This window comes from Apus apus, chromosome 8 (genome assembly GCF_020740795.1).
Source record: "Apus apus isolate bApuApu2 chromosome 8, bApuApu2.pri.cur, whole genome shotgun sequence".
NCBI classification, from domain to species: Eukaryota; Metazoa; Chordata; class Aves; order Apodiformes; family Apodidae; genus Apus; species Apus apus.
The window spans coordinates 25,660,968-25,687,226 of NC_067289.1; the positions used below are offsets into that span (position 1 = coordinate 25,660,968).

The window sequence follows — 26,259 nt, forward strand, 5'->3', positions numbered from 1 at the left end:
CTGTGTGGAAGCAGGAGCAGGCTTTATGAAGGGTATTCTGGTGGGGTTTTTCTGTTTTTGTCTGGTTGCGGAAGTTAAGTGAGGAAGGGGTTAAGATATAAAGGAATGGCTTTTTGGGAGGGGGGAGGCTCAGGGGGAAGGATTGGGGGTGAGAGGTTCTGACCTAGCTCAATATGTTGCATTGGGAATTGTTTCATTGAAGTCCTGGATAGTACATAGAGGATCACAGAACAGGAGTGACATTTAATGCTGCACAGCAGGCAGCCTTAGAACAAGACATGAAGGGTCTCAGGCTTGTGATCCTTCTTCATGTACTGACTGATTTTTAGAGGGCAGATGTGGAATTCTGGGAGAGAAGGAGCTTGTGTCTTACTATGTTCCACTGCAACCCCTGCGTCTATAGGCATAGCTCCTGGGGTGCCTTTCAGGCTGGTTTTTATTGGTTGCTGTGCAGCCTCAAAGGAGCTCCTGTCTTAGTGCTGAGGAGCACAGGGAGGTGACTCAGCTGAGCCCCTTTGGGCGAGTTCTTGCTGTCCTTTCTGGTACCTGAGCAAAAGCTTGCCTAGCCAGAGGGAGACTCTTGGGCCACAGAATGGTATTTCCTATTGCTTGTGGATGGTTGTGGCAGCCTGAGGTTGCTGCCCAAGGTGCCACATGCCTCTCTGCTCTTAGCTTCTCCTGAATCCTGCTGCTGAGGCTGTCACAGCAGCACAGACAGACCTGTCCACTCATGCTGGTTGGCAGGGGTGGTGGAAACCGGCCTTGTTCATTGCTTCCTGGCTGCTGTTGCTTCCACTTGCTCTGTAGTGTCATAACTGCTGTGCCCGTGCAAACTTGTTGACTGTGTTTGCTTCATAAATTGAAGTCCCTTGTTCACTAATGATGTGTCAGTGTGCTTTGGCAGTTGGCCATGTCTGTGGTTAAATGATTGTGTTTTTAGGTGTTGGTAAAGGACTAATTCTGTAGTTTTAATAGAAGATTTATAGTCTCCAGTGCTCCTGGGTTACAATGGTACCAGAGCTCTCAAAATGAGCAGCTTTGATGCGACCTAGTTCTGAAGGAAGAGGAGGAGGTCTCAGGGACATGGATTATATTTCAGGAACCAGTAGCAATAACCTTCCCATGTGAGGTGTCACAGCCTCTTGGCTCTGTGTTGGCAGGCAGTGGTCTGTCAAAGGTGCTTCCTTATGGACACAACTTGGAGCTGAGGCCCTGAAGCCTTGTGACTGCTCAGGACCTCAGTATGCTCCAGCAGCATCACTGTCCAGCAGGACTGCAGAGAAGCTGCACCTGCTGAATGATCTTCATCAATTCATCAGTTGCTTTCCAAAGGGCTGCTTGAATGAAACTTGGGCTAATTTCTTGAAGATAACCACGTGAAGTCCACTGAGCTAGCAGTAGCAAAGTATCCTTGAGCAGAAATGGAAAACCTGCATTATTCATTGTATCTGGGGGCTGCTCTCTCAGATTTCAGTTGCTAGACTGAAGTGGAGATCTCAAAAAGGGCATCACAGGCCCTGTAAATAAGGCACTGTCCTAAGAAGGCATTTTCTGCATTGCACAGTTACTCTGCAGAAGATGGTCTCACTGTAGGAACCAGGTTTATGAATAAGGATAGTTAAAAGTCTTTTGGGATCTCTAAGTGCAAAGGGAGAGCAGAGGGCTCAGTCTGGGAAGTGACTCTGGGTGCTCCCATGGCAAGAATAGCTCAGACTCAGGAGCCAGCTGTGGAGATGGCACCTAGAGAAAACTTGTCACTGTAATATGAAAATGAGTTGAGTTACACTGATCATCCTGGAGGCATTAAGGTTGCATTCTCAATATGGTAGGCTGAAACAGCAGCTACTAATGAAATATGTATTACTCATAAGTATAACTTCTGGGAGTTTCTGTTCTGAAGGTTTGGTGGAGGGTTTTCTTTTGGTGTTTGGTTTGGTTTTGGTTTTTTGGGGTTTTTTTGTTTTGTGTTCTTTTTTAAGAAGAGACAACACCAGACAGATCCCAGACATAAGTTAAAACTATGCTGATAGCTTTTGGGGTTTTGTGTTACTGGGTTTGTTTTGTTTCTCCTTGTATGTTTTTGTATTTAAGCTTCACTCCTTTTTTTTTTGTTGTTGTTGTTTGCCTGTTATTCAGTGAATTTACAAGGATGATGAATAATTTTTCAGATTTAATGGTTTTAATTGATTGTTGGCCATTCACAGTGGTTTTGAGTAGTCACACTTTGTGTTTTGCTGCTTACTCTACTTTTGGTCCTCTACTTTCTTGAGGGCTTCAGGGGAATATCTGCACTGTTTGCAGCTGGGCCTTGCAAGGATCAGCACCAGCCTTTGGGGTCTCTGCTGGTGTGTGCCACTTGTCTGAGGAGTTGAGATTTGCAGAAGTGTGAGGAATTGTCCATCTCGTGTCCATGGACTTCAGAGGTTACGATTAAATCCACTGTAAGAAGCTTAATGTAAAGTTCCAAGAGGGGCTGGAAGAGCTGCTGCAAAGGGAGTTAAAATTTAGTGTAAAATAGGAGATGTGGCAATTCAAACTGGTCCTGGCTGGGGCCCTGGGTGCCCCCAGACCTGCCTCTGTGGGCTCTGCTCTCCTGGGCTTTTGGCTGTTCTGCTCCAGAACAGCAACCAACACGTTGATGACATGAGAGGTAAGCTGCGTGGTGTGCTGGATATTAGTGCTGTTCTCTGGGATTTGGATAAAATGTGCTCTCTGGGGGGTGGGGCAGGGAGCAAATGGCTTTTAATGTGTTAGCATAAAGACAAAGTTACAGCATGCTCATGATGAATAAACAGCTGCAAAGTGGGTTGCTGAGAAGAGTTCAGACAACTGAGAGATTTTTGTGGTTGCATCCAGAGTATTCTCACTACTCGAATCATGATAGCTTGTGTACTGTTCTCTGGTTTGGAGGGTTGTGTGCTTTTTTCTTTGCATGTTTTTTAATGCCTGCTTCTGAAAATGTGCATCTCTGCCAGTAAAACATGGACTCCAAGCTGGATCCAGAGATGTGATTCTGGTGATGGAAGCATGCTGTGGCTCCTCTGTCACCCACCAACCATCTGCTTGGACAATGCCCTTAACATGCTTTAACTTTTGGTCAACCCTGAAGTGGTCAGGCAATTGGACTAGATGATTGTTTTACATCCCTCCTAAATTAAAATATCTTGGTCTATTGTACTTTTTATATAAGACCACATTCAGAGTTCAGTTTCTGGAATCGTAGTTTTTTAAAATCCAAGAACTTAGGGGAATTCCTACAGTGACATTTGGGAGTTTGAATAAAGTAAGATAAACCATGTTTTCCATAGCATGGGAGCAGGTGCCCTAGGTTGAGGTGTAGGATCCTGTCTGGTTCTTGTTTTTAAAGTGAAATCTTGTTGAAACTGGCTAAAGAAGTGAAATACACCTGTTCTTCCAAAACCTGTTTTCCATCAGGGTCTTGGTAATAGAGAGTTTTGTGGCTAGGTAGTAGTATTTTCTTGATTAACTGAAACCCAGAATGGAGCAGCAAACAATCTCAAACCTGTTCCTGCTGCTGCTTGCTCCTAGGGCTACATGATGGAACTGCAGGGCTGGGGAAGCAAACTGGGGCTGAGGGCACAATGAGGCTGGGTGTTGGGAGCTGAGATCACCCAGAAACCCCCCTGAAGTGCTGGGTGTTTTGTGTGGTGATGGGGGCAGCTGGTGTATCCCCAGCACCCCAGGCCATGGCCTTCAGGTGCCTGCCTGCTGGCTGGGGTTGTGAGGTGACCAGCACATTCATTTCCTGACGTGCTCTCTGGGGAGGGGATGTTTGTTTCACTGCTCTGATGTGCCCTGTGCATCAAAGTACGTTTCTGTTTTACTGAAAGTGCTGCCAGGAATAAGGTTTTGATTCCCCCAATATTCTCCTCCCAGCATCACCCAAGGGGTCCCACGTGCCTTACAGGCTTTGTGCTAAAGCACAACAGCAAGCAGATGTGCACGTCATGACTATCACTGCTGAGAATTAAACCAAATTAATTGCAAATCATTGTAAAACAGGGCTCGTACGGGGAAGGGCTGTTAAACCTGTGAGCAGAGCTGTAACTTTTTGTGAGAGATCCTCGCAGGGCACAGTGGTAAGCTTATTCCCTGCCCATTAGAGACCTGATTGCACATGGGATAGATTAGAGCAGAGTTGGATGGAGGGTAGTGCTGGCTGATTTGGGACGGATTAGAGTGCTTTTTAAATGTAAGGTCACGGATGGCTAGTGGTCAGAGTTCCAGCTTAGTGTTTGCACGCAGCAGCTTGGTGTCCTCGGCAGAGAGGAGCTATGTTGTCAGGTAGAATAAATAGCATCTGCCTAAGGTGCAGGATTTCCAGCAACATCTGGATTTACCGGGGGCTCAGATGGCTTTCCTCCTGGCTGCAGAGGCCCACCATGTGCTGGGGAGCCTGGCCACTTCAGCAAAAGTCCAGCTGGCACAGATGGGTTTGTATCTGGTTTACCATTCCATAGAGAAGCAGCTCCTGAAAAGATGTGTGTGCTACTAGGAATTCTTATCGTTGCTTGAGCTAGGAATTTTAAAATGCTCTTTGGATTCAGGTAAATATCTGTCAGGATGACTTTAGACTGTCGAGAATAAGTTGGCAGATCTCTGGAAACAGGAATGATTCTTGTCCTTTTCAGATATTTTTTTTTTCTTTGAAAGCAAATCTTTAAATATACGATACGGAAGCATAATATTTTAATTTAAAGATCAATTAACTTTGTTCTTGTAATACAAACTACAGGGTATTTTAATTTAATTTATTTTCAGACTGCAAAAATGCACAGCTAGTCCTTGTATTATAAAAATACCATTTAATGGAAACCATGTCTTGCTTTCTCAAATAATACAGATTTGCATTGAGGACCTGCTTCATTTACTCAATATTTGTGGTTTATCTAGAGGTTTAAATGTTTGGGTTTTTTTTTCTGGAACCAGTTTTTCTATTCCTTTTCTAGAGCATTATTCTGCACTGCCTCTGTTCAACCACTTCTCTTTATTCAGATGGTAATGTGCTATGTTTGTATCTTGTGAACCTCTGGCTAGAGAGTGAAATTAGCATATTAGGAATAGAATTGAAGATGACTGTTTCTTTGTGTGGTTTTATTTTATAAATAGCTTACAGGAGAGGATGGTGTGTTTTGTAAATGGTTTCCAGAGCTGAAATCCAATGGGCCTTTGTATGGTGTGGCATTTCTATTACCTTAGTCTGTGCTTTAAAATGGATTCTTTCTGTTATTAACACCTACACAGCAGGGATGATGCAATTAACTTTCTTACACATTTACTATTCTAATTTAAATGTCTACATTATGATGATATTTTCTTAGAACTGGAAAAGTGCAAGCAGGAAAGCTGGTGCTTACTTGGGCACTACCCTTATTGCAGATGGCATTTGAGAACTGGAGACTCTTGAGATATTTGGCAGGAACTGGTTTCCTTCCACTCTTCTCTATTTTTGGGAAAAGTGTTTTCCATATAACTTGGATTCTGAAGCCTACCTGAAAACGTGTGTGAAATGCATCTATAACAGTGACAAACACGATGTAGAAATGTTTAGGCAATTAAAACAGTGAAGAAGAAACCATATTGCCTTTTATGATTTTTTTTTTTTTCCCATAGATTTGTGGGCTGCGATTTACTGAGTGTGGCCCATTTCCTGCTTTTCTTACATGAAGGAAATGTAGTCCTCTTTCTTCTGCCTTATACTAGCAGTCCTCAACAACAGCTTAGTGAAAGCAGGTTTCTTTTTTTCCTCTATGACAAATGAGCTGATGATAATAGAGACTTATGTGAGAATTATTTAGTTTTGGAAGACTTCTTATTATCTGATAGGCTTAGGTGCAAAGAAGCAGATTTTCTGTGTTGAGTAGCTTGTTGCTAAACCTCTTCCTGAGCTAAAACTCTGTTGCAACCAATTACTTTATAGTGAAACGAAAAAGTACACGCAGTTTGTATGCCAGACTAATGTACCAGTTCAGATTTGTGTATTCACACACTGGCCCAGCCTTTTCTTATGGAGAGCCTTACTTCTGTGCTGGAGGACAATTCCTCTTTGGTTGTTAGATATGACTCCCAGGCAAACTTCACCTACACCCAGTTCCAGATTGAGAGGGCCAGTCTGCCAAGAGGGCGTGTACGTGTGTGTGTGTGTATAGATGTATGTCGTAAGTTTTAGAGACCTATTTTTGCTTCAGGTAATCTTCAAGGTTCTGAGTTTTCCATCCCTTGTGGTGTAAAGGCTTGTTTTCCGGCTTTGTGCAACTTCAGATAGATACAAAATAAAACTGCCCCAGGAAACGTGTGGATGCTGTGTGACATCTATTTCTGGCTTGGTTTACCTCACTTCTCTGGTTCACCTTAAAACACTTCCAAACCCACCTATTAATTTGGTACGTGTGATGATTCAGGGAAGGTCATGTATTTATATGGACATAATAAAGGACAAATTTATTGCACTCATGCACATCTGTGATGCTTTCAGAAGAGCTTTGGTTCAGTTCAGCTCAATCTGAGTCCTCTTATTCCCCCAAGAAAGACTATTTGCCCCATGTTCGACTAATGATAAGGATGCTGCTGTGACCCACAGGCACTTTGGAAGGAGCAGCCTCCTTCCTTGATGGCTTTGGGGTCATGTGTCTCTGCTGGAAGATGTGTTGTGGCCATATTTCTGCTGAGGAGATGGAGTGAGCAGGGCCACCAGGATGTACTCTGGCAATCAGGAGCACTGTGCAGCTTCACTGAGCCCAGTGCTGCTTGTGTCACTTGCTGTGGGAGTGAAGGAGGGGGCAGGAGCTAAGAAAATAAACCCTAGCTCTGGCCAGGAGGACTGGGAGGGTGCAGTTGATCTCTGTTGTGAGAGCAGTACTGGAGAGAGAAGTGGTGAAGAGAAAGATGATAAGAGGAAATAAAGACAAACCCAGATAGTCTTTGGGAACCAGCCAGAGTGTAAACAAATCATCTGGGAGGTGAATTTGGAGTGATATCAAGTGAGGACAGACTGTGAATGGATAAAACCAGGAGAAGGTAATTTGAGAGCATGGATGTATACTGAGATCAAGAGGAAATGTTATCTTAATCCTGGTGTTTGGAAAACTGTAGGAGGGAAGATGTGAGATGAAATGGAAGAGATAGGTGTATTTTATGGCCCCAGATAGGCTGGGTGCATAAAAGCAAGTCATCACAGTATGTGCTTGAAATTTGGTAGCAGGATGGAGAGGGTGTCAATGTGTGTAGCAGAGAGGAGGGATTGTGTATTTATAATTCCATTAACAGCTCTAACAGTGTCACAAGCACAAGATATAAGCTAAAGGATTATCTGGCCCAAAGGAATGTGGGCTTTGAAAGATAGTCTCACCATTCAAAATTTGCAGAGTATGGGTTTAAAATTGCAGCACTGTGTATAATAATATAAAAATATTTAAAAGAAGCAACCATGGAACAACTATAAAATATTTTCCTTCAATATATGGTAAAGGGATTTTTTGCCTCCTTTGTCATGAAGGTGTTTTGACAGATGATTTTTAATTTTCCTATGTGGAGAAGCTAGTTGTGAAGAAGCAGAGATAATGCCTCTTACACAGCAGTGACAAGTTCCTGTCATTAAAGGTGCAAGTCAAAAAATATGTATACTTGGCAGATGCTGGGAAGCAAAGAGCTCGTTTTATGAGTGAAATCAGGTAGCCTTTCAGTTGAATTTATTCTGTTCTGCTTTGCAGTTGAAAGATGCATGAGTGTTATGCAGTCTGGGACTCAGATGGTTAAGCTGAAGAGTGGAACCAAAGGGCTAGTTCGTCTCTTCTACCTGGATGAGCACAGGACCTGCATCCGATGGAGACCCTCCCGGAAAAGCGAGAAGGCGAAAAGTAAATGTCCATGTTTCTTCTCTTTTCTTGGGCAGTTCAGGTTAGATTGTGCATTACAGAGGGGAACTGAAACAATAGTTTTGCATCAATCAAATGCTTTTGGGTGCTTATTTTAAATGTGATGTGTTACTTAAGTAAGGCTTTCAAGAGCTTAACCACCTACTTAAAGTTCAGGGTTATGAAAGGAAAGGGGAGTGTGGTTCAGTCAGAAGTTGACATTTTCCATAGGTTTATGTAAATTATGAACAAACTGAAGAGTGACTGGGTAGCAAACTATGCTGAACTCTTTTCAATCTATACATCAATATTTAAATACAGAGCCTAGAAAAATTCAGATTGAGATAATTTTCTTTAGGCATTATTGAATCTGGAAGTTACTGCGCAGCATTATTTCTCACTGAAGCTGGTCCTGCTGCCCTGTTTGTAATTGGAAATTCAAATTAGTGATTTATTGAATAGAATAAGGAGTAGAATTTTACAGAGCTGTCACAGAGGCTTGAGATTAAAAACCAGCAGTTGGGAAGGCCACAGGTAGTGACAGTTGATGTTTTCGAGCCACTACATAGTGGCCAAGAGCTGCTGCTCAAAAGCAGAAGGAAATGAGGTGGGTATCCAAGCACAGCAGTGTTTGCTGCCCTGCTCCCCGCAGTTGTCATCGATTCCATCTACAAAGTGACGGAAGGCCGGCAGTCTGAGATCTTCCACCGCCACGCAGAGGGGAGCTTTGACCCCAGCTGCTGCTTCACCATTTACCATGGCAACCACATGGAGTCCCTGGATCTCATTACCTCGAACCCAGAGGAAGCTCGCACCTGGATCACAGGTCTGAAGTACTTGATGGCTGGAATAAGTGATGAGGACTCGCTGGCTAAGCGGCAGAGAACACACGATCAGTATCCTTTTGTGGGCCTGGGCTCCAGCTCCAGAGGCAGAATTCCTGCCTTGTATTTTAGTGGCTTCAGTCCTGTGACTTCCTGTTCATGACCAAATGCCTTGCCATTGATTGTGATGGAAACTTGAGTTATGGGTTTGACATGAACACTTACCTGGGCAATAAAACATCCGCTCTGCCTTAGGGACTAGACCAAAATCCAGTGTGAAGCTGGGACAGACTTGCATTTTCTTAGTGAAATTCTTACTGAAGAGTCAAAACAGTCACTTCTAGTTATCTCAATAAATACTAACCCCAACATGATTTCAGGATTTCTGGAATCTTCTGTTTGCCCAATTGTGCTTTTATTCTTCTGCTGCAAATTGCGAGCTCTGTTAGAAGGCACTGTTTTCAAGGTATTACTAATTGAAAACTTGAATTTGTTTGCATGGCTGAAACCTTAATGTTTTTGGGAGCCTTTCAATAATCTGACTAGTAACTCCTGGCTACCTCTACTTCTCTTGGTGTTTGTATCTGTATGTACTTCTCAGCCTCCATTGATTGTCAGGAGCACAAATCTTTCAAGTTCCTCAAATGCTGTAGCCTGATAACCAAAATGAACTTCTTGTAAAGATCATGTACATTGGGTATTTTCTTGATGTGCTGTTTTTCACAACAGTGCTGACTAGTATGCTAATTACAAAAAATATTTTTCCTTAAACTGAAAAAAAAACAACCCAAAGCAAACCAACTAACAAACCCATTTTGGTTAAAATGGTAACCTTTCAGCTACACAGAAATCTACAGTGGTCACTTGTATGTGCTCCATCTGGAGAACATACACCCTTCAGGCATTTCTAATTTAGATTTTCAGTGCTTAATTATGATACAAAGATAGGCACAGAGCCATTTGGGGGAATATATTACATGCTCTGTTGCACACATACTCAGCTTGCTGTATTTATCCATTACTTTTCCAAGCTGCTGTATGTTCTCTACTGGTAAAACATCACTTCAAGTCTTGTTTGTGTTATCAAATGTGGCAACGTGGAGACTGCAGACAAAATGACCCTTTGCCAGTTCCAACTAGTGTGAGAACTTGGCAAAAGCTGCAAAGGGATGTATGTACAAAGAGGGGGTACAAGGTATGGGTTAGAAAGTGGGGAATTTCAAGCAGAATGAAGGGAGAAGCAGAGAAGACATTGGAGCAAGCCCAGCAATAATTGAGAACTTGAGTACATTCTCAGAGGAGCAGCTGGCAGCAGGAATGAGCACAGCAGGGCTGGAGTTGTGAACATAGCTGTACATAATGATCATAAACCTGCATCGGTTTTGAGGAAACCGTAGCAAGGGCAGGGGGGAAAAATTGTTCAGTGTCACCTCAACCCCTTGTACACCTGCAGAATATCCCAAAAAAGACTGTTAGAGATGAGCCATATGCTGCATGAAGAATCACCCCTTGTTTTCTGAATTTGACAGCTGCTAGCTTAATTTGATGCCATTTTGTCCTTGTGAGCGGAGAAACAGCAGCTCTATGAGCCCTATCCATTTTTGTCAGTGGAATTTAGGGTTCAGTGAGGTTGTTGGTGCCCTGTGCAAGGTGTGACACAAGGTGAGGGCAGAGATAGTGGAGAAAGTGGTGGACAACGAAGTTGTCCAGAGCTGGAAGAGTTAAATATGTTGATGAGGGAACTGTGTGAGTCTTGGAAGAGAGAGCATGGAAAAACAAGAGTGGTTAATTTTTAATGAGGTTCTTAAGGAAAACACGAGCGGATAATAATGTACTTGGGCTGATTTACAGTCTTCCATCCTCTTGCAGTAGGTTAATGTCATCCCTGATACAGATGGCTGTTGAGCTTGATTCCTTGGAGTCGAGTCACAGAGCCAGTAACCCTCAGATGTAACTCCATGCGGGTCAACAGTCTTCAGTTGTACTGGGTAGGAGGTACATAGCAAATTGTACCAGATGGCATACTGTAGTAAAAATGCTTTGGTTTGGCATCAGTGTGGGCAGAAACATGTTGATAGCATCAGATCTTTGCCAGCAAGGACTTTATTTCATGATGTTCCCCAAGAGCAATAATGCAGGCTGTGGGAAGTCTTAATTCAAGTGTTTTTCCCAGAGACACTGACTTGAAAGATACGTGTTTGTGAAGGTTGGATTGAGTAATGCTCAGTTCTTCTCCCTGGAAGATGTAAAGGTCCTCTGCTAAGGAGTTGTTCCTCTGCCGAGAAGAGCTGAGGCAGGGCTTTGTTCTCCTGAGTTTGAGCCTTGTCATTTACATGCCCAATGGCTCTGCCTCTCTCCCCTGTGAGGAAGTCACCTGCTTGTACCTTTCCTTGACACGTCTGCAGTTGGGTGAAACAGACCTTTGAGGAAGCTGACAAGAATGGGGATGGCCTGCTGAATATTGAAGAGATCCACCAGCTGATGCACAAACTGAACGTTAACCTGCCCCGCAGGAAGGTCCGGCAGATGTTCCAGGTTGGTGTCCTCTGATGCACAGCACTGCTTTGGTGAGGTGGTGCCAGTTACCTCTGGTTCTGGACAGACCCAGAATAGGATTTGCTAGTCAGGACTTGCCCTCTGTCCTTCTCAGCACCTCGCAGACCTTTTACAAGTCTGAGCTTGTTGTAGACAAAGATGCATCAGAGCATTGTTTTATTGACATGAACCACCTAGGAGACAGTTTATTCATATCACTTCTCAGATGCATTATTGTTTTCATCCCTGAACTGAATTGTTCTATCCTGGCATTGATGGACAATGAAGTTGCTCAGTTTCTATTGAATACTTTTTTCATTTCCTTTCTGGAAGATTGTTTGCTAGAAACTAGGTTTATGAAAGTAATTATATTTTTTTTAACAACTTCCTCTGACTTAGCCTGAATCACTTATTTACATCTGTTGTCTGCAAACAGTTCCATTTTCCACCAGCCCTGGTGTTTACTGTAGGAAAGGAAAGATAAGCCAAGGAAATAATGGAGAGCAAAATAACATTTTCTTAACTCTTCAAAAACAGCACCAGGCAAAAGCTGGTTTGCTGTAAAACGTGGGGAAGTTGAAGAATCTTCTGTGGTCAAAAGTGCTTTGTTGGTGTGGCATGAAGTGTGCATTCTGTAGATGTTACTCCCCAAAGACTAGAGAAGTGTGGAAGCTGGTGGGGCTGTGTTGCACAGGTCATTTTGGGTTGTATTTGTTCCCACAAGTTAGAAATGTCATTTAAATTACCTAGTAGATATAAAGTGTTTTAAAATCTCATTTGACACCAGATAGCTGGGAATTATTCTCAGCTTACTCGCTGTGATCTGAGTTTGCGGCTCAGGTAGCAGTAGCACTAACAAGGTGCAATGAGATGCAGCTCCCCAAGGTCAGTGGGTTGTGCTGCTGTTGGCTGCTGCAGGAGAGGCAGCTGAAGCTGCTACTGAGAGGAAGAAAATGTAGCTCTCTGAGCACCTGAAAGTGTAGGGCCACCAGCACCGTCAACCTTCGTATCATCAGGCCAACTTTTGGTTAAAAATAAGCTGGTTTTCATCTGTTTATGTTGCTGCAGTTGCTGCTGGCCTATTCCTGAGTTACTAACCTGGACCTCCCAGGCATGGTTGAAGTTAAGGGCAAGTATAAAAGGAGTGTTGAAGGTTTGTTTAGGTGATTCAGGGCTCAATCCTAAAGGCCTCTCTCCACGAGCAATGTTTTTTGCCAGCAGTCCTGTGGACTGCCAGGACTTAAGGCAGGATAAAGGGAATGGCAAAGTACCTGTGGGACAAACCAGCACCCCTATATCTGGCTACTCTGCCCTGCTCTGGCACTTGATCTGCAGGGGTGGGTTTTTGTGCCTGACTTGGTGTCAGATTTTCAGACATGGCACACACAGCCCCTAGGCAGGGAGGGCACTGGTGGCTCTGTGTGGTGTCTGGGCTTAGGAAGCAGCCAGGCCCTGCATCTGGGAACAGAGTGAGGGGCTGCTGCTGTAGTTGAGCATATGTACGAGGAGTCACTGCTGCAGAGATGGGCTCCTGTTCTAAGAGGTGCTTTACAGTGGAGTGATTTATGTGAAAGGAAAGTAAACCTGGGTCCTTGGAAAGCAAAGCTGGCCAATGTGTTAGTTGTATCTGTTACTAGACAAGCCTCTCTTCTGTAGAAGTGAGGTTGAGCACCAACTGGAAGAGCTTTCTTGAGAAGCAAGAAGTGATAGCAGGATGAGGTTACCCTCCACCTGGAGAAGTACTTGTGTTTGGTGTACCAGTGTGGAGACATGCCAACAGGTTCAGAGCCAAGTCAGTATTAAAAAGGCTCTGCCCAGAAGGTGTTCTGACCTGGACAGAAGGGAGCACCATTTTTACCAGAACGTGGCTTGGGATCAGAAGGGGTTTGTAACCGTGGAGAAAAAGCATTATATGCAGCTATGAATGAAGGATGTTATTCATGGGAGCAATATGACATGTCAACCTTTCTCTTGCTTAGTCTCCATTATCTGCTTGCAGCCTCAAACTGGGCAAGAGTTGTAGCTTCCCTGAAGTTTGTTTCTCATGGACATCTACGTAATGTTTGACAGCAGCTCTCCAGAACAGACTCCTTGTTTTGAAAATCCAAAGCAATCCTCGTAGGCAGATGTTCACAGTAAAAGGCTTGTATTAACATGCATTGAGTACTGTTTTCTTCTCTTTCTACCTCTGAGGATAAACAAAAGCTGCCACTAAGACTGACACTACTTGGCATATTTTTTTGGTGTGGAGTCTTACTGCTGCTGCAGACTTGTCCTCCCCTGCAGAGTGCTGACAGGGGCTGAGAGTACTGCCAGTTGAGTTAACATAGCTTTAAGGCTGTGATACTGTCCTGAATGTTTTATAATGGCAGACTGTTGTTAGAGAAAGTCACAGGGGGAAACTGTCATCTTCCTTGCTATGTTTTTATCCAGGATAACTGCAGGGCATACAGGAGAGTAACAGAGATCAGAATAAAGTCCAGGGTGAGCCTCTTTACATGGGAAGCAAATTCAAAACCAAAGATGGAAGGAATTGAGACTTGGATAGGGAACGTGTGGGTTTAGTGTAGTAAATGTTTTCACCAAAAAAATACAATAGATGGTATAATTTTGCAGTTGTTTTAGCCTCCTAGGATCTGAGTCTGAACAGAGCCTTGCAAACTGGAATTTATTAAGTTTCTGTTTGTGTACATAAATACTGTTCTGCTGGTCTGTCCCAGAATTCACCCGTGTTTAGCATGCTTACCTGAGTGCCTTTATCTCTTAGGAAGCAGACACAGATGAGAACCAAGGAACCTTAAATTTTGAAGAATTTTCAGTGTTTTACAAGATGATGTCCTTACGTCGAGATCTCTACTTGCTGCTTTTAAGCTACAGTGACAAGAAGGATCACCTCACTGTTGAAGAACTTGCTCAGTTTCTAAAGGTGGAACAGAAGGTATGGGAATACTGTACATGTAAAAACATTCAAGTATAGAGAGAATTTCATGGAAAAGTTTAGCTTGGGGCAGGGAGGGGAAAGAACAGATGTTGTAGCAGGTGTAAAAAAAAAATATCTAAATGCCTTACTGTTTTTTAGATTATTCTAGAAAGACTGAACTTGTTTGGGCTCTGGGGCAGAAAGGCAAGTGTAGGGCAATATGGTTCATGTGGCATTCAGGGAACATCCACCCTTAGTCACAGCTGAGGATCACCTGTCACAGCAGGGCTGCTTTCTCCTGCCTACCTGGTCTGGCTTGATTATTGGTGTTGTGGGGGGATGTTTCTGTTTGCAGGAGATGTCACTTATGAGTCAAAGTCTTGGCAGATACATTCTAAATGAGGATGATACATTTTATGTTTTAAAGCTATAAACACTTGGCAAAATAAGAAAAGCAAACTATTTCTGATTATCTGCAAGTAGTTTCTGTGCATGGCTTGATGCAGTGACATATTGAGGTGAATCCTGGTGTTTTCATGTCCTTCCTGACAGCAAAGTTGACTCCTACAACACTGTTATGTTACTATAAAGACTGTTACTGTTACTAAGACTGCAGTAGAAATATTGGCAAAGAACCACCCCTTAAATGTTGCCTAAATATGTATTAAATTTTAAAGGGAAGACTGCACTTTGTGATATAATACAAAGTGGGATATTGCAGCAAGTGGCTGGGGGAAAGTTTTTTTTCCCCTTCTGTATCTTTCCCAATTTTTTGTTAGGAAAGTCTGTTTTCCAGGCATTCCTCACAGATGTGTGGGACTTACACAAAGAAAATTTCATGTCTGAAGTTTGCATTTCTATCTGAAGCTACTCAGAGAGAAGCCATTGAGAGAGTTGGGGTTCAGGGAACAGATGCACTGACAAGGAATTTTTAAAAGAAAAATAAAATTGAAAAGGAGCACAAGTGACTTAGGAAGCAAAGTTGGGTCAAGATTGGTGATTTTTCCCTGATGTGCTTGTCAACAAATTTGCTGAATGAAAACATCTCTAGCCATTTCTAAAATTGTTGCTCCAGTGGAGAATTTCATGCCCATCTTGAAAGAAACTGAATTACTACCAAAATTACCAGAGGAATCCATGGAGAGAACTTGTGCTCTGGACAGTGAGGAGCACAGAAGGAACTTTGTGATCTCATGTTTGCTTCTTGCAATTGTGTGTATTTCCAGGGTGTTGTTTCAAAACAGCCTCACAGAAATAAATACTAGCACCCCAACCTACTTGAGCTTCCTGGGTATGGATGCTGTGTTTGTCTGTGACCACTGAATAATCTCCTATACCACTCTGGGATCCTGCCTGCCATGACTGCTTTTTTCTGAGCTATCCCTAGCATAAAATCTGAACACTCTGTGCTGTTTGGTTGCTAAATTTCCCCCTGTTGGCCATTATGGCAATTCCCTGGCATGGTCAACTTCCCACTTCTTTCTTCCTCCCCCATGACACATGGAGCACTGTCACACCACCCATCTTGCTGTGGTAGCCTCAACACAGATTCCTGCAAGCAATCTGGTCCTGGCAATTCTGCTGATTACAGCTTTAAAGCACAACATGTTTATATAGTTTTCCCTTTGTGCTGTTGCCCTCAGTCTTCTGAGCTTGCTGCTTTTGCCTTTGTTTCATTTTTAATCCCTGCCTTCTACTTGGGTGCCCTTCAGGGGAGCACCCTTGACAGCAGCAGCAGCAGCAAGGTTGACACTGATGAGAAAGCAAAGAAATGCTCCAGGGAGGACATATTCATGGAGATGCTGAAGTGCTCAGGAACAGCTGAAGAGCAATGGTATGAGAGAGCACTCAGGGACCTGGAGCAGGAAGAAAATATGTGAAAGAGACAGAAAAGCTGTCTGTGGGTGCACAAGGGTGTTGTGAAACTACTGACACAGTAGAAAAAACAAGTTGACTGTCAAGTCTGGCACAGGCACACTGCAGTCTCTCCTCTGTCTATTCAGAGTGCTGACTGTGAACAGAGTTATTTGCTATAAATGCTCTGCTCAACATTACTCCTCCCCTCACTCCCCCCCCAAAAAAAAGTAAAAAAAAAAAAGTAAAAGCAGAATCTCCATAGGTGAACCTCTTGGTGACATACTTCAGAAGCACCTTGCACCTTCTTTACCTCTTGCCTCTGGTCTTCCCACTTTCCAGGATTAAAAGTGTTGGAGCAGATTTACCCTTTGATGGTTTCAGAACACAGATGTGGTAACAATGTCCTGGGGTAAGACAAGATTGCCTTCAAAAGCTGATAATGGTTCCCATCATAATGCAGCTCTCAAGTGCCTTCAACCCAACAGCAGTTTGTTTTTGCTCTAGTCTGGCTGCTTGGAAATCTGTGGACAGTCTGTCCAACTCCATCTGCTGCTCTTTTGGCAAGACTCTTAAATATTCTGCAGCCTGAGGATAGAACAAAGGGGGGCTGGATTTTTTGTTAACTTGCTAAGCTGGGCTCTTTTTTTAGGAGAGCTCCCTGTTGCCTTCACAGAGCTTGTGAAACAGGTTATTTCCACCCAGGAGCAGTTAAACTCAGCTTATTGCTGTTGAAATTGCAAGTATATGGCTTCAAATGCTAGAAGAGCAGAACGTAGCCTGGTTTTCTGGAATGACTTCTCGTCCTGCTGTCCTCTTAACACAAGTGGCTGTGAGGGAGCAGCATCCCTGGATGTCCAGTCATGCCTGTGTTGTCCCTTTGGGAATGTCCTTTCTTAAACCCAATCACTGTGTGACTTGGTCCTCCCCAGGGACTGATCTCCTGCTATAGGACAATTATTTCTACAGCAGGATCTCTGGGCTTTTTTGACTGACTGAGCTGGTCTCATACTTATTCTTGAGTAGTGGGCTTGGGTGAAATAAGCTCTACAAGCACCATCTTCCCTGTTGAGGAGCAGCTTTGCAGCTGCTGGCTGCTCTGCACCCGCGTTGCAGAGCGAGTGGCCTCATTCTGCTGCAGCCCCAGAGCCCACGGGGCTGCTGCCTGCGCTGGGGCTCAGCCAGCCCCTGGCTCTGGTCTGCTGTCTGTCTGTCCTTCCCTCCTCCCTTCTGCTCTACCCGTATCACAGCAAGTGCTTCTGTTTCAGTCCTGGCAGAGACCTTTGGCTCTTGTGCCGATGGCTTTATGCAGAGATGAGGCAGGTTCGGTGCTACAAACCTGGGGCGTTCAGTCTGGCTCCCTGGGGTGGCTTTCCTGTGTGCCTGCTTGCCACCTGCTGCCTTGCCATGGATCACTCGCTTTGCTGAACAGTTTTCATCTGTCCTGAGCAAAAGGACAGCTGAGAGGTTGCCTCCAGCAGGGTTCTCTGCATGCTCCAGAGAAGTGCTGCCTGTCCTGTGATGTGCCCAGTCCTATTCCTGAGTGATAGGGACAAGATGGAAATGCTACTGCCGTGCCACTGGGTTGGTGCCACACCAATATCTTCTGTGTTTAAAAGAGCTGCTGCTATGTGCAGCCCACATGAAACTGGTGGCAAAAATTAATGCCCCTGCTCATTTTAATTGAGCTGAAAAGGAAGTAATTTTATAACAATTACATCCTCGGAATACTCCCATCTAGTTATGTAAAGCTTTTACTTAATTATTCAATATGGGTTAGCACATTTGGGATTAAGCCTGCTCAAGAGAGTAAGTTTGCTCTTAGTACTTGTCTGCACTAATTATACAGTGTCAGAGGAATAACCAGTGATGCAGTGAACAGTGAAAATGGGACAAACAGTGGTAAGAAGCAGGGACAAAATACACTTCTAGAAAAGGAATGATTGGAAGCTACTATCCCTGCTCTCTTGGAAGAAGTTTTAAAGCAATATAGTGAGACACTATATGCCAGAGAAGGTCAGTGTATGTTAGGCTTTGATCAGAAACATGAAGGATTTCAGGAACCACTGTCCCAAAAGGCATAGGAAATCATAAGAATGTCAGTTTATGTACATGGACTTTGAAAAGAGGAGAGACTGTGGAGCTTGTTAATATCAGACAAGGAAGACAGTACCAGGTCATCATGCCTGGTCAGTCCTTTCTGCTTTCTGAAAAAAAAACAACCAAACAACAAAAACATTTTTGGGCAACACAAACTCTCAGCAGGAAAGCAAGCTGATGCCTTCCTGCCCCTCTCATGCTTGCACAGAAGTATAATCAGTGTAATGATTCATATGGTGACTCAATATGTCATGACATTTTGCATTGACATCTTGGCACAGAAAAGAAATCAGAAGAATGTCTTTGCTTTGATTATTTGTGGTTTTATTTTCCTTATAGCATGGTTAACTGGGGCCAACTGAAGCCTAACCCATCAGAGTGCTGCTGGCAGCCTGCTGGGTTGGCATCACATCTAGGAACACCTTTCACTGGCATTGCACGTCTCTAACTACTTGCCTTTTGTTTTTTCCCCTAACTGCTCTTCTGCTTTGCATTCCTTTCTCTTACTTCCTTGGAGTTTGACAATAGATTTGTCTGACCTGCTTCCAAGGAGACTGGCAAAATCCGAAGCGATTTCTTCCTTCCTTCTCCTACCTGTGCACTGAGCATTAGGGCTAATGTTGCTTTTTTTGTAGTTTTGTAGGATTTTATTTTAGGAAAACTCATTGCTAGTTCATTTGCTTAAAAACCAAGGTCTTCTCAGTAATTCAAAGGCTGATATGCTGAAAGAACATTTCTGCCTTTAAAGCTTTTAATCAGGAATATAGAAAGTAAACCTGTGTCTAAGATATTCTGGAAGCTCTGCTATTGCCCATCTTCAGTAATCCAGGTATCTAAATCAATGATCACTACTATTTAGTATAATTTCTAGTGGCATACTTCAAAGCTTAATGAAATTTAAATTAGTAGCTGAAATTGTCATCGCTCTTAAGCTACAGTTTAAAAGCCCAAATCAGCAGAATTTCTCCAGCAGATGCAGCTTTGGACTAGATTTGATGTTTTCATTCCTAGAGCACACAAGTACTGCCACTCAGCCATCAAGGAGCCTTGTGGGATAATGAAAAAGGTGCTTCTAGCCCCTCTGCTGAAGAGGGGCTGCTCTGAGCAGTGTTTGCAATCATACAGCCACATCCACTTCAGCTCGGAGAATCAGTTATTTTATCCACTGAATTGTTCTCATTCCTATTGTCCTGTGTAATTCCTGCAGGCATCTTATGATTGTTGGCTTAGCTGGGAGATATACATAAAATGTTTGGAGAGGGAAATGGGCTCACACCAGAACAGCCATGCCTTCCCTGTGCAAGAGGGAAAACAGAGGGAAGGGTGAAGGGGAGGAAAGCTGGAAATTATCTCCAAGATTTTCAGTGTGAGTCATCGTATGAGTTGAGCTGCTCACTTGCCCTCTGTTACTGTCCATCTTATATTGACATGTCTGGTTTTCCTTCCACTCCTCTGGCAGCTTTTCGTACTTGGTTGGGCCTTGTAGGTGAGGTGTGAAGAGGTATGGTCAGTCATGACACCCACATTCCCTAGGAGGAACTTGGCAGCATCAGGCCCTTCGAGAAGACCAGAGAGTCAGCCTACTTTCGGATTCCCATCGAGCTGAATGCTGATGCTGGGAATACTGAGCTATGGGAAATGGTGGAAAGCACCATTTGTTAAAGGCTGCAGGCACAGGGGAGTAAAGGAATTGGATTTGCTGTCTGGAAGAGAAGTCCATTAGGAAAAGTAGCTCACAGAAGGACCATTTTTGGATGTAAACATGAAATATTCTGCAATCTGCAGGAGGGCTGACCTGCCTCCTGCACTGCCTGGAGCAGTCCTGGTGGCAGAGGGGCCAGGCTGAGAGCCCCAGGCTGCTGCTGCTGCCCTCAGGGCACCTGAGCTGGGGCTGGTGCCAAAAGTGAGTGGAAGGATGGGTGAAATGAGCTGCCAAAGGATTTAGTGTCATCATTGCATCCTGTGGTGTTATCTCCATGGAGGAGACCAGGCATAGCCCATCTTAGCTCTCACTTTGGTTCTCTGCAACTGAAGGGAGCAGGAGGGTGAGAAGAGATGAGTGACAGGAGCCACTTCTTTAATTTTCAGGTAATTTAAGTGTTTGGTGATACTCTGGCCTCACTTGTCGGTTAGGGCTTCAAATGTGGGCTAGTTGAAGCTGATAGCAAAACTCTTAGTTGTTTCAGCAGAACTGCTGGTTTTCATTTCAGAATCTAATTATTTCTCTCCTAGCCTTTATATTGCAGTGAACTCTCTTGGAAGTAATGAAATCACAGAACTGGAAAATGCATGAAAATGAAATCAAACCCTGCAAATCTTTTTTGCATGTTTAAGTAGATTATATTAAAGAATATAACTTCATAGTTCTCATTTCAGCTCTGTTGCCCAGTACAACCATTATGAAGTGTACTTAACAGCTGATTTTCATCTTTACATTAAAATGACACAGCTTTTAAGTGATCACTACCTCTCCTATTTTTCTCCTCAAAAGTAAGAGCCATGAAGCTTGTGCAGCACTGGCAAAAATAAACCAAAAGCCTGAAGGTCCTTTTACAGCAGTGTTATTGACTGTCCTATTCACATCTGACTGAACTCAGTGTTTGATCATAAGGTATTTCAACTGGAGCCAGAAAACCTGAAGTAGATATTGACGTGCTGGTGATATCATGGGGAAAAATAAGTGTATCAACACTATTTTTGCAGATGAACAATGTGACACCAGAATATTGTCTTGACATCATACAGAAGTTTGAGGTATCAGAAGAAAACAAGAGGCAAAATGTTCTTGGGATCGAAGGTAAAGTTTTTGATTTTGAAATTAGTTTTGTCCTGATATGCTGTATCAGAACAGAGAAGCTTTAACAGTGTTTTGGTGCAGCTCACTATATTTGACTACACTAGCAGTCACACAGCAGCTCAGCAGCATGGCTGCGTGTTTGTGAGATGTGGGAGAGACAAATGAAGGTGGGATAAACCAGTGTCCTACAGCTACACATCACAGCCCTATCCCAATGGGAGTGCCTTGGGCTTGCAGGAATTTACTGCTAACCTTGTATTTGTGAAACACATGTAAACCACTCTATACCATGTATCTTACACTATAGCCTGTTCTGGCTGAAGTAATAAAAGCCAAATTTTCATTCTGCTCTGTCTCTGGAATTGTTCCTGTACACTCCTTTGATTTGTGCTTGAGTGAATAAAATACAGATAGTTGCATTTTCTTTGGGTTTTATACCATATTCACCTTGTTTGCTAAATCAATTGTAGATAAAATATTTATCCAGAGTCCAACTTAGCATCAAACCAAAATCTGAATTGGAAGGAAGCAGATCAAATGCTGGGCATGTTAATTTGCCCAGAAGAGCTTTCATGAAGCAGCACAATTTACACGGTGGGTTTGGGGTGGAAGGGAGGAGAAATCTTCCTCTGCGTGGTGCCTAAATCCTGAGTATGGCCTCCCAAATCTTAAACAAGGCTCTGGTGTGACCCTGAGCACTGCACTTAACCTGAAATAAGGAAAGCAAAATGAACAGGCTGTGACATTCAAGAAAATATTTCTGAACGCATTTCTGTTCCTTTTAATCTTCTGTTGCTGCTTTTATGTTTGCATTGCTTTCAGGGTTGGTATTGTTTGCACTGTCCTTTGGAAATAGTTTACATTTCTCATTCTCAAAGCAGGTAGTTTTAAAACTTTCTCTGTTCAACACTCATGTGGTTTGTAGGGACGTAAACCATCTTGCACAGAAACTTGCAGCATAGAGAAAACTAAACTAAAGTGGAAGTGGCTGAGTTAGTGACTCGTGGCTCAGCTGCATTCTGTCTGCAGTACCAACCAGATGAAGAGATCATTTTTATCTCACTGAATAATTCTGAGGGAGGATATTTTCTTCCACTGAGTCTAACAAAACCAATCACACCTTCTTCGGTTCTGCCCATTAGCAGAGTGGTTGTATCTGAACTGCAGAAGGCAGTTTGAGCACACTTGTCCTAGTCCGTGCACTGGATTTGATGCAGGGGCTTCTCCAGGCTTTCAGAGGAGGTTTTGTCATCTGCGTTTTTGTCTTCTGCACTTGGGCAACAGCTGTATTGATCTGTGGGGTTTTCAGTCTTTTCATAGAGCTGTTATTAATCACTCTTCTGCTTCTCTTAGAATCTGCTATTTTTGACTGTTGGTTGTTAGTTACTTTCTGAGGAGGCTCAGTGCCACGTTTGACAAATGCTTGTTGATTTTTTTATTTTTTTTGCAATCATAAAGGTGTCTCTCCAGATTGTATTTTCTAATCCAAAGCTGTTTGAAAATTGTCTGGGGACAAGGGTTGGATCTTGGGAATGTATTCTTCTCAGAGGTGTCAGGACTTCCGTAGGCTTCAAGAAGGAACACCTGTGTGTGTGCCAGCAGTGGACTTGAGTCTGTGCAGCCCCTTCAGTTTGCAGAGAACCAGGCAAGCCACAGACAGACATGTGCTGAAAACTTGGGGTACAGGAAGGTTAACCCCTGCTGTGTGATTCAGTGGTTTTGGAGACACAAGTTAGCACTGCCAAGCACGAACAGAACAAAGTGTTGGGAGTGCACAGCATTCCCCTGGGAAGATCCGCTGCATCCATGGCAAAACTGTTTCTCTGTCTTCAAAGGTTTCACCAACTTCATGCGCAGTCCTGCCTGTGATGTGTTCAACCCCCTGCACTGTGAGGTGCACCAGGACATGGATCAGCCCCTGTGCAACTACTTCATTGCCTCCTCTCACAACACATACCTGACAGGAGACCAGCTGCTGTCCCAGTCCAGGGTGGAGATGTATGCCCGGGTGCTGCAGGATGGCTGCCGGTGCATTGAAGGTAGATGTCCGTGCAACTTGCTGCCTCTGACAAGTGTGGTGGTTGTTTCCTTTAAGTGCAAAGTCAGTGACAAACTCCAAGCATTAATGCTTCACTGTCTGATTAGCTTTAGTAGTAAACTCCTGTTTTCTAGCAGTCTAAGTGGGAGGTTCTATAAGGGGAAAAACCAGTTTTAGGTTGCAGATTTCTCAACTGATAGAATGCAAGACTGTCTCGTTAGTCTTGACTCAATTGGAAGGTCTTAATAGATTGAATGAAACTTGTTGCCTGCATAGTTGAGTAGTGTACCTGTGTTCTACTGGCAAACAGAAATGTGTAAGATCGTGAGCCTGTTTTAATGCATTGGGTTTTTTTTTTTGTCTTAATAGTGGATTGCTGGGATGGTCCAGATGGAGAGCCAGTAGTGCACCATGGCTATACTCTTACTTCTAAAATACTCTTCCGTGATGTGGCAGAAACTATCAATAAATATGCCTTCATCAAAAATGAGTGAGTACAGTTGGTGTTGAAGCTACACCTGTCTGCTTTGTCTAGCTAATCCCATGTCAAAATCAACAGTCAGCATCAGGAAGTACATCTGTTCCTTTAAACGCACTGAGAAGTGGTGAAGTTGATTCTGTTCCCCTCTATTGCTTGTGTCAAATTTATTGTTCACCTGCATGAGCTCTTTCCATTAATCAAGTTAGAAAGTTGAGCCTGAGTTAGGCAGACTTTTCATGCATTGTAAGCTCAGTAATATTTTGAACAGTCTGAGATGGTTCAATATCTACAGATATCGGTACAAAATGGAGTCAACAGAGCTTCCCACCCCTATTCCTATGGATTCTTAAAAATCAATCCTGGAATATTCTCCACCTAAGGAGGACACTTCAGTAGGGAAGTTGAAAAGCTGTCTGACATGGTGTGAGGAAATACTGAGATGTGGGGTGATGCTCAGGTTCTGTGTTGTTTGCCATGGTGCTATGTAACAGTTTATTATGAGTTTAACTATATATTTATTATGGTGCCGAGTAATGAATGGGTGTATGAGTAGTTTAGAGAGAATAGAGGGAAAATGCTTACTTTTATTAAAAAACAAAAAGAAAAAAGGGGGACCAAAAATGGGTGAGCTGATTAAAAAAAGCCCAACAAAACACAAGAAGCCAAGCCCAGAAGTTTGGTGTTATTGATTCAGAAGTAGGAGCTGGTGAATTCAAATCTGAAAGATGTGGTTTCTTCACTCGGTGTATAGCTGGGCTCTGGGGCTCCTTGCCATGGGATTCTGGAGCTGCCAAGAGTTTAGAAAACAACTGGACAAATTTGTGAGAGAAATAGGCTCTTATATACAGAAGCAATGTCTTTAGTCAAGAAACTTGAGCTGCAAGTTTGTGAAGCCTGGGAGAGTATTCTGGAAAGTGCTGCCAAGTAATTCTCCTCCTCCAGAGTCTGGGCACCTTTGGAGATTGGGTCTGACTCACTGTAGCTGCACTTGTTGAGCCAAAGGCAAAATGGTTCATGCAGCTAACACTCTTGGGAAGATGAACAGAGTTAGCAATCCCTTTGAGTCTGTTGATTTCAAAAGACTTTCCTCCAGGAGCAGCCTGCTTATCACTTGCAACCTGTGAAGAATTTGTATGTGACTTGCAGAGGAATAGTCTTAAGTTCTGCTCAGCTGCATAGAACAAAAAGGCTTTGCATTGCTGATGAGCTTTATTGCATGTTTTTCTGTGCCTCATGCTTGGTGATCACCAGCTTTAAACTCTGTCACCCTGTGTGCTAGTGACTTGGGCTGGGGGAGAGGGCAGAATCTGAGGGATTCTGAGAGCACAGGGATTCGGGAGTCCTTCCTCCCAAAGTGAGTTTGTTTCCAGACTCCTGACAATGCAAAAGCAAACTGCTTAAATCAGCTTATGTGCTAAGCTGTGTGGGTCTTCTGTCTTAAAACACAGTTGTCACCAGGTCTGGTGGTCTTGTTTTCAGGTTTCCAGTGATACTGTCCATTGAAAACCACTGCAGTATCCAGCAGCAAAAGAAGATTGCTCAGTACTTGAAGGAGATACTTGGTGACAAACTTGACTTGTCATCTGTCATCACTGGAGATTCCACGCAGCTCCCCAGCCCTCAAAACTTGAAAGGGAAAATCCTAGTGAAGGTAACTTGCTACTGGCAGCATGTTCAAAATGCAACAGAAGTCAGCATGTGGTATTTATTGTAGATTTCCTTTGGCTCTGGAGAACCAGCTCCGCAGTACTGTATGGAGTAGAACAGATGCACTAAGTGAGGTAAATTCTGAGCTTTTCAGGGACATTGAAACAGAGTTTGCCTCGGACTTGGTGCATGTCCTGGATTACTTCTGTAAGTGTTTCAACAGGGAGGTGGTGTCAACAGCAGTGGAAATAAAATCATTTCTATTTCTGAAGCATCTTACCTGAGAGTCTTAGAGGTGTTTATTTTTAAATCTTTGCACTAAGTCAGGACAGCAGAGAAATTACAAAAAATGCATTGCTATGAACAGAAAGAACTGGGACACAGTTCCCTGAACCTGGTGTGTTCAGTTTTGTGGGTTTTTTGGAAGTTTGTGGGTTTTTTGTTTGTTTTGGGGGTTTTTTGTGTGTTTTTATTTATTTTATTTTTAATTTATCTTGTCACTAGTGGATATTATTCCAGATGGTTCATATCCTTGTAGTATCAAAGCATTATCCTGTAGTGCCTTCTTGGACAAAGCTTTTTGGATTAATATAAAAGCAAAATCTTTTTTGTTTTCTTGCCTTTCCCCCTCACCCTGGTCTGATCAGTAGTTCATGAAATGAAACTGCTTTCATGGCTCATCAGCTGTGCCTGTGAAAGAGCACTTGAGAAGGTGGCTGTAAGGAGCAGTGAGACAGGAGGCCCTTGAGCACTGTAGTTAGTGTTGTGTGCAAGATTAATTGCTTGAGCCTCCCAGTATAAATGGATTTGCTCTGAAAGGGATTTCAAAGACCAGGATGGATATAATACAGAAATGCAAGACAGACCTTTGAGAGGGTGATTAATAGAGTTGTGGCTTATTGGGTTGTCTAATTTACTTTGACACATGGGCCCAGTTACTTCACTGTGAGCTCTTGAGATACTGTTTTTTCCCCCACTCCTCTGTCCTTTGTATCAAGCTGGCTACAAGGAGTCTATTTTGGTTTGATGTTGATTTGAACATATTTCAGTGTATAGAGCAGAGCTGACTGAATGAGAAAACCTTTGCGTACTCAACTGTGATTGTGGATGTCACCGAACCAGTTCTCTTGTGTAACTGCTGGTTAATGAACTATGTAAGCACGTAGTGTTGGAGGTTTAGGAGGTCAAA

General features: G+C 43.3%; 1 protein-coding gene across 5 annotated transcripts in view; it reads left to right on the forward strand.

Annotated features, from left to right (window-relative positions):
• The window catches only part of PLCH1 (phospholipase C eta 1), a 71,092-nt gene that overhangs the window by 25,783 nt on the left and 19,050 nt on the right, over window positions 1–26,259 (forward strand). For all 5 annotated transcript variants that reach the window (XM_051626886.1, XM_051626889.1, XM_051626887.1 and 2 more), the window contains 8 exons: window positions 7,731–7,877; window positions 8,527–8,770; window positions 11,104–11,233; window positions 14,001–14,171; window positions 20,811–20,904; window positions 22,740–22,943; window positions 23,312–23,432; window positions 24,903–25,074. In XM_051626886.1, the coding sequence (XP_051482846.1) occupies window positions 7,731–7,877; window positions 8,527–8,770; window positions 11,104–11,233; window positions 14,001–14,171; window positions 20,811–20,904; window positions 22,740–22,943; window positions 23,312–23,432; window positions 24,903–25,074 (1,283 nt within the window). The remainder of the gene's footprint in view (window positions 1–7,730; window positions 7,878–8,526; window positions 8,771–11,103; window positions 11,234–14,000; window positions 14,172–20,810; window positions 20,905–22,739; window positions 22,944–23,311; window positions 23,433–24,902; window positions 25,075–26,259) is intronic.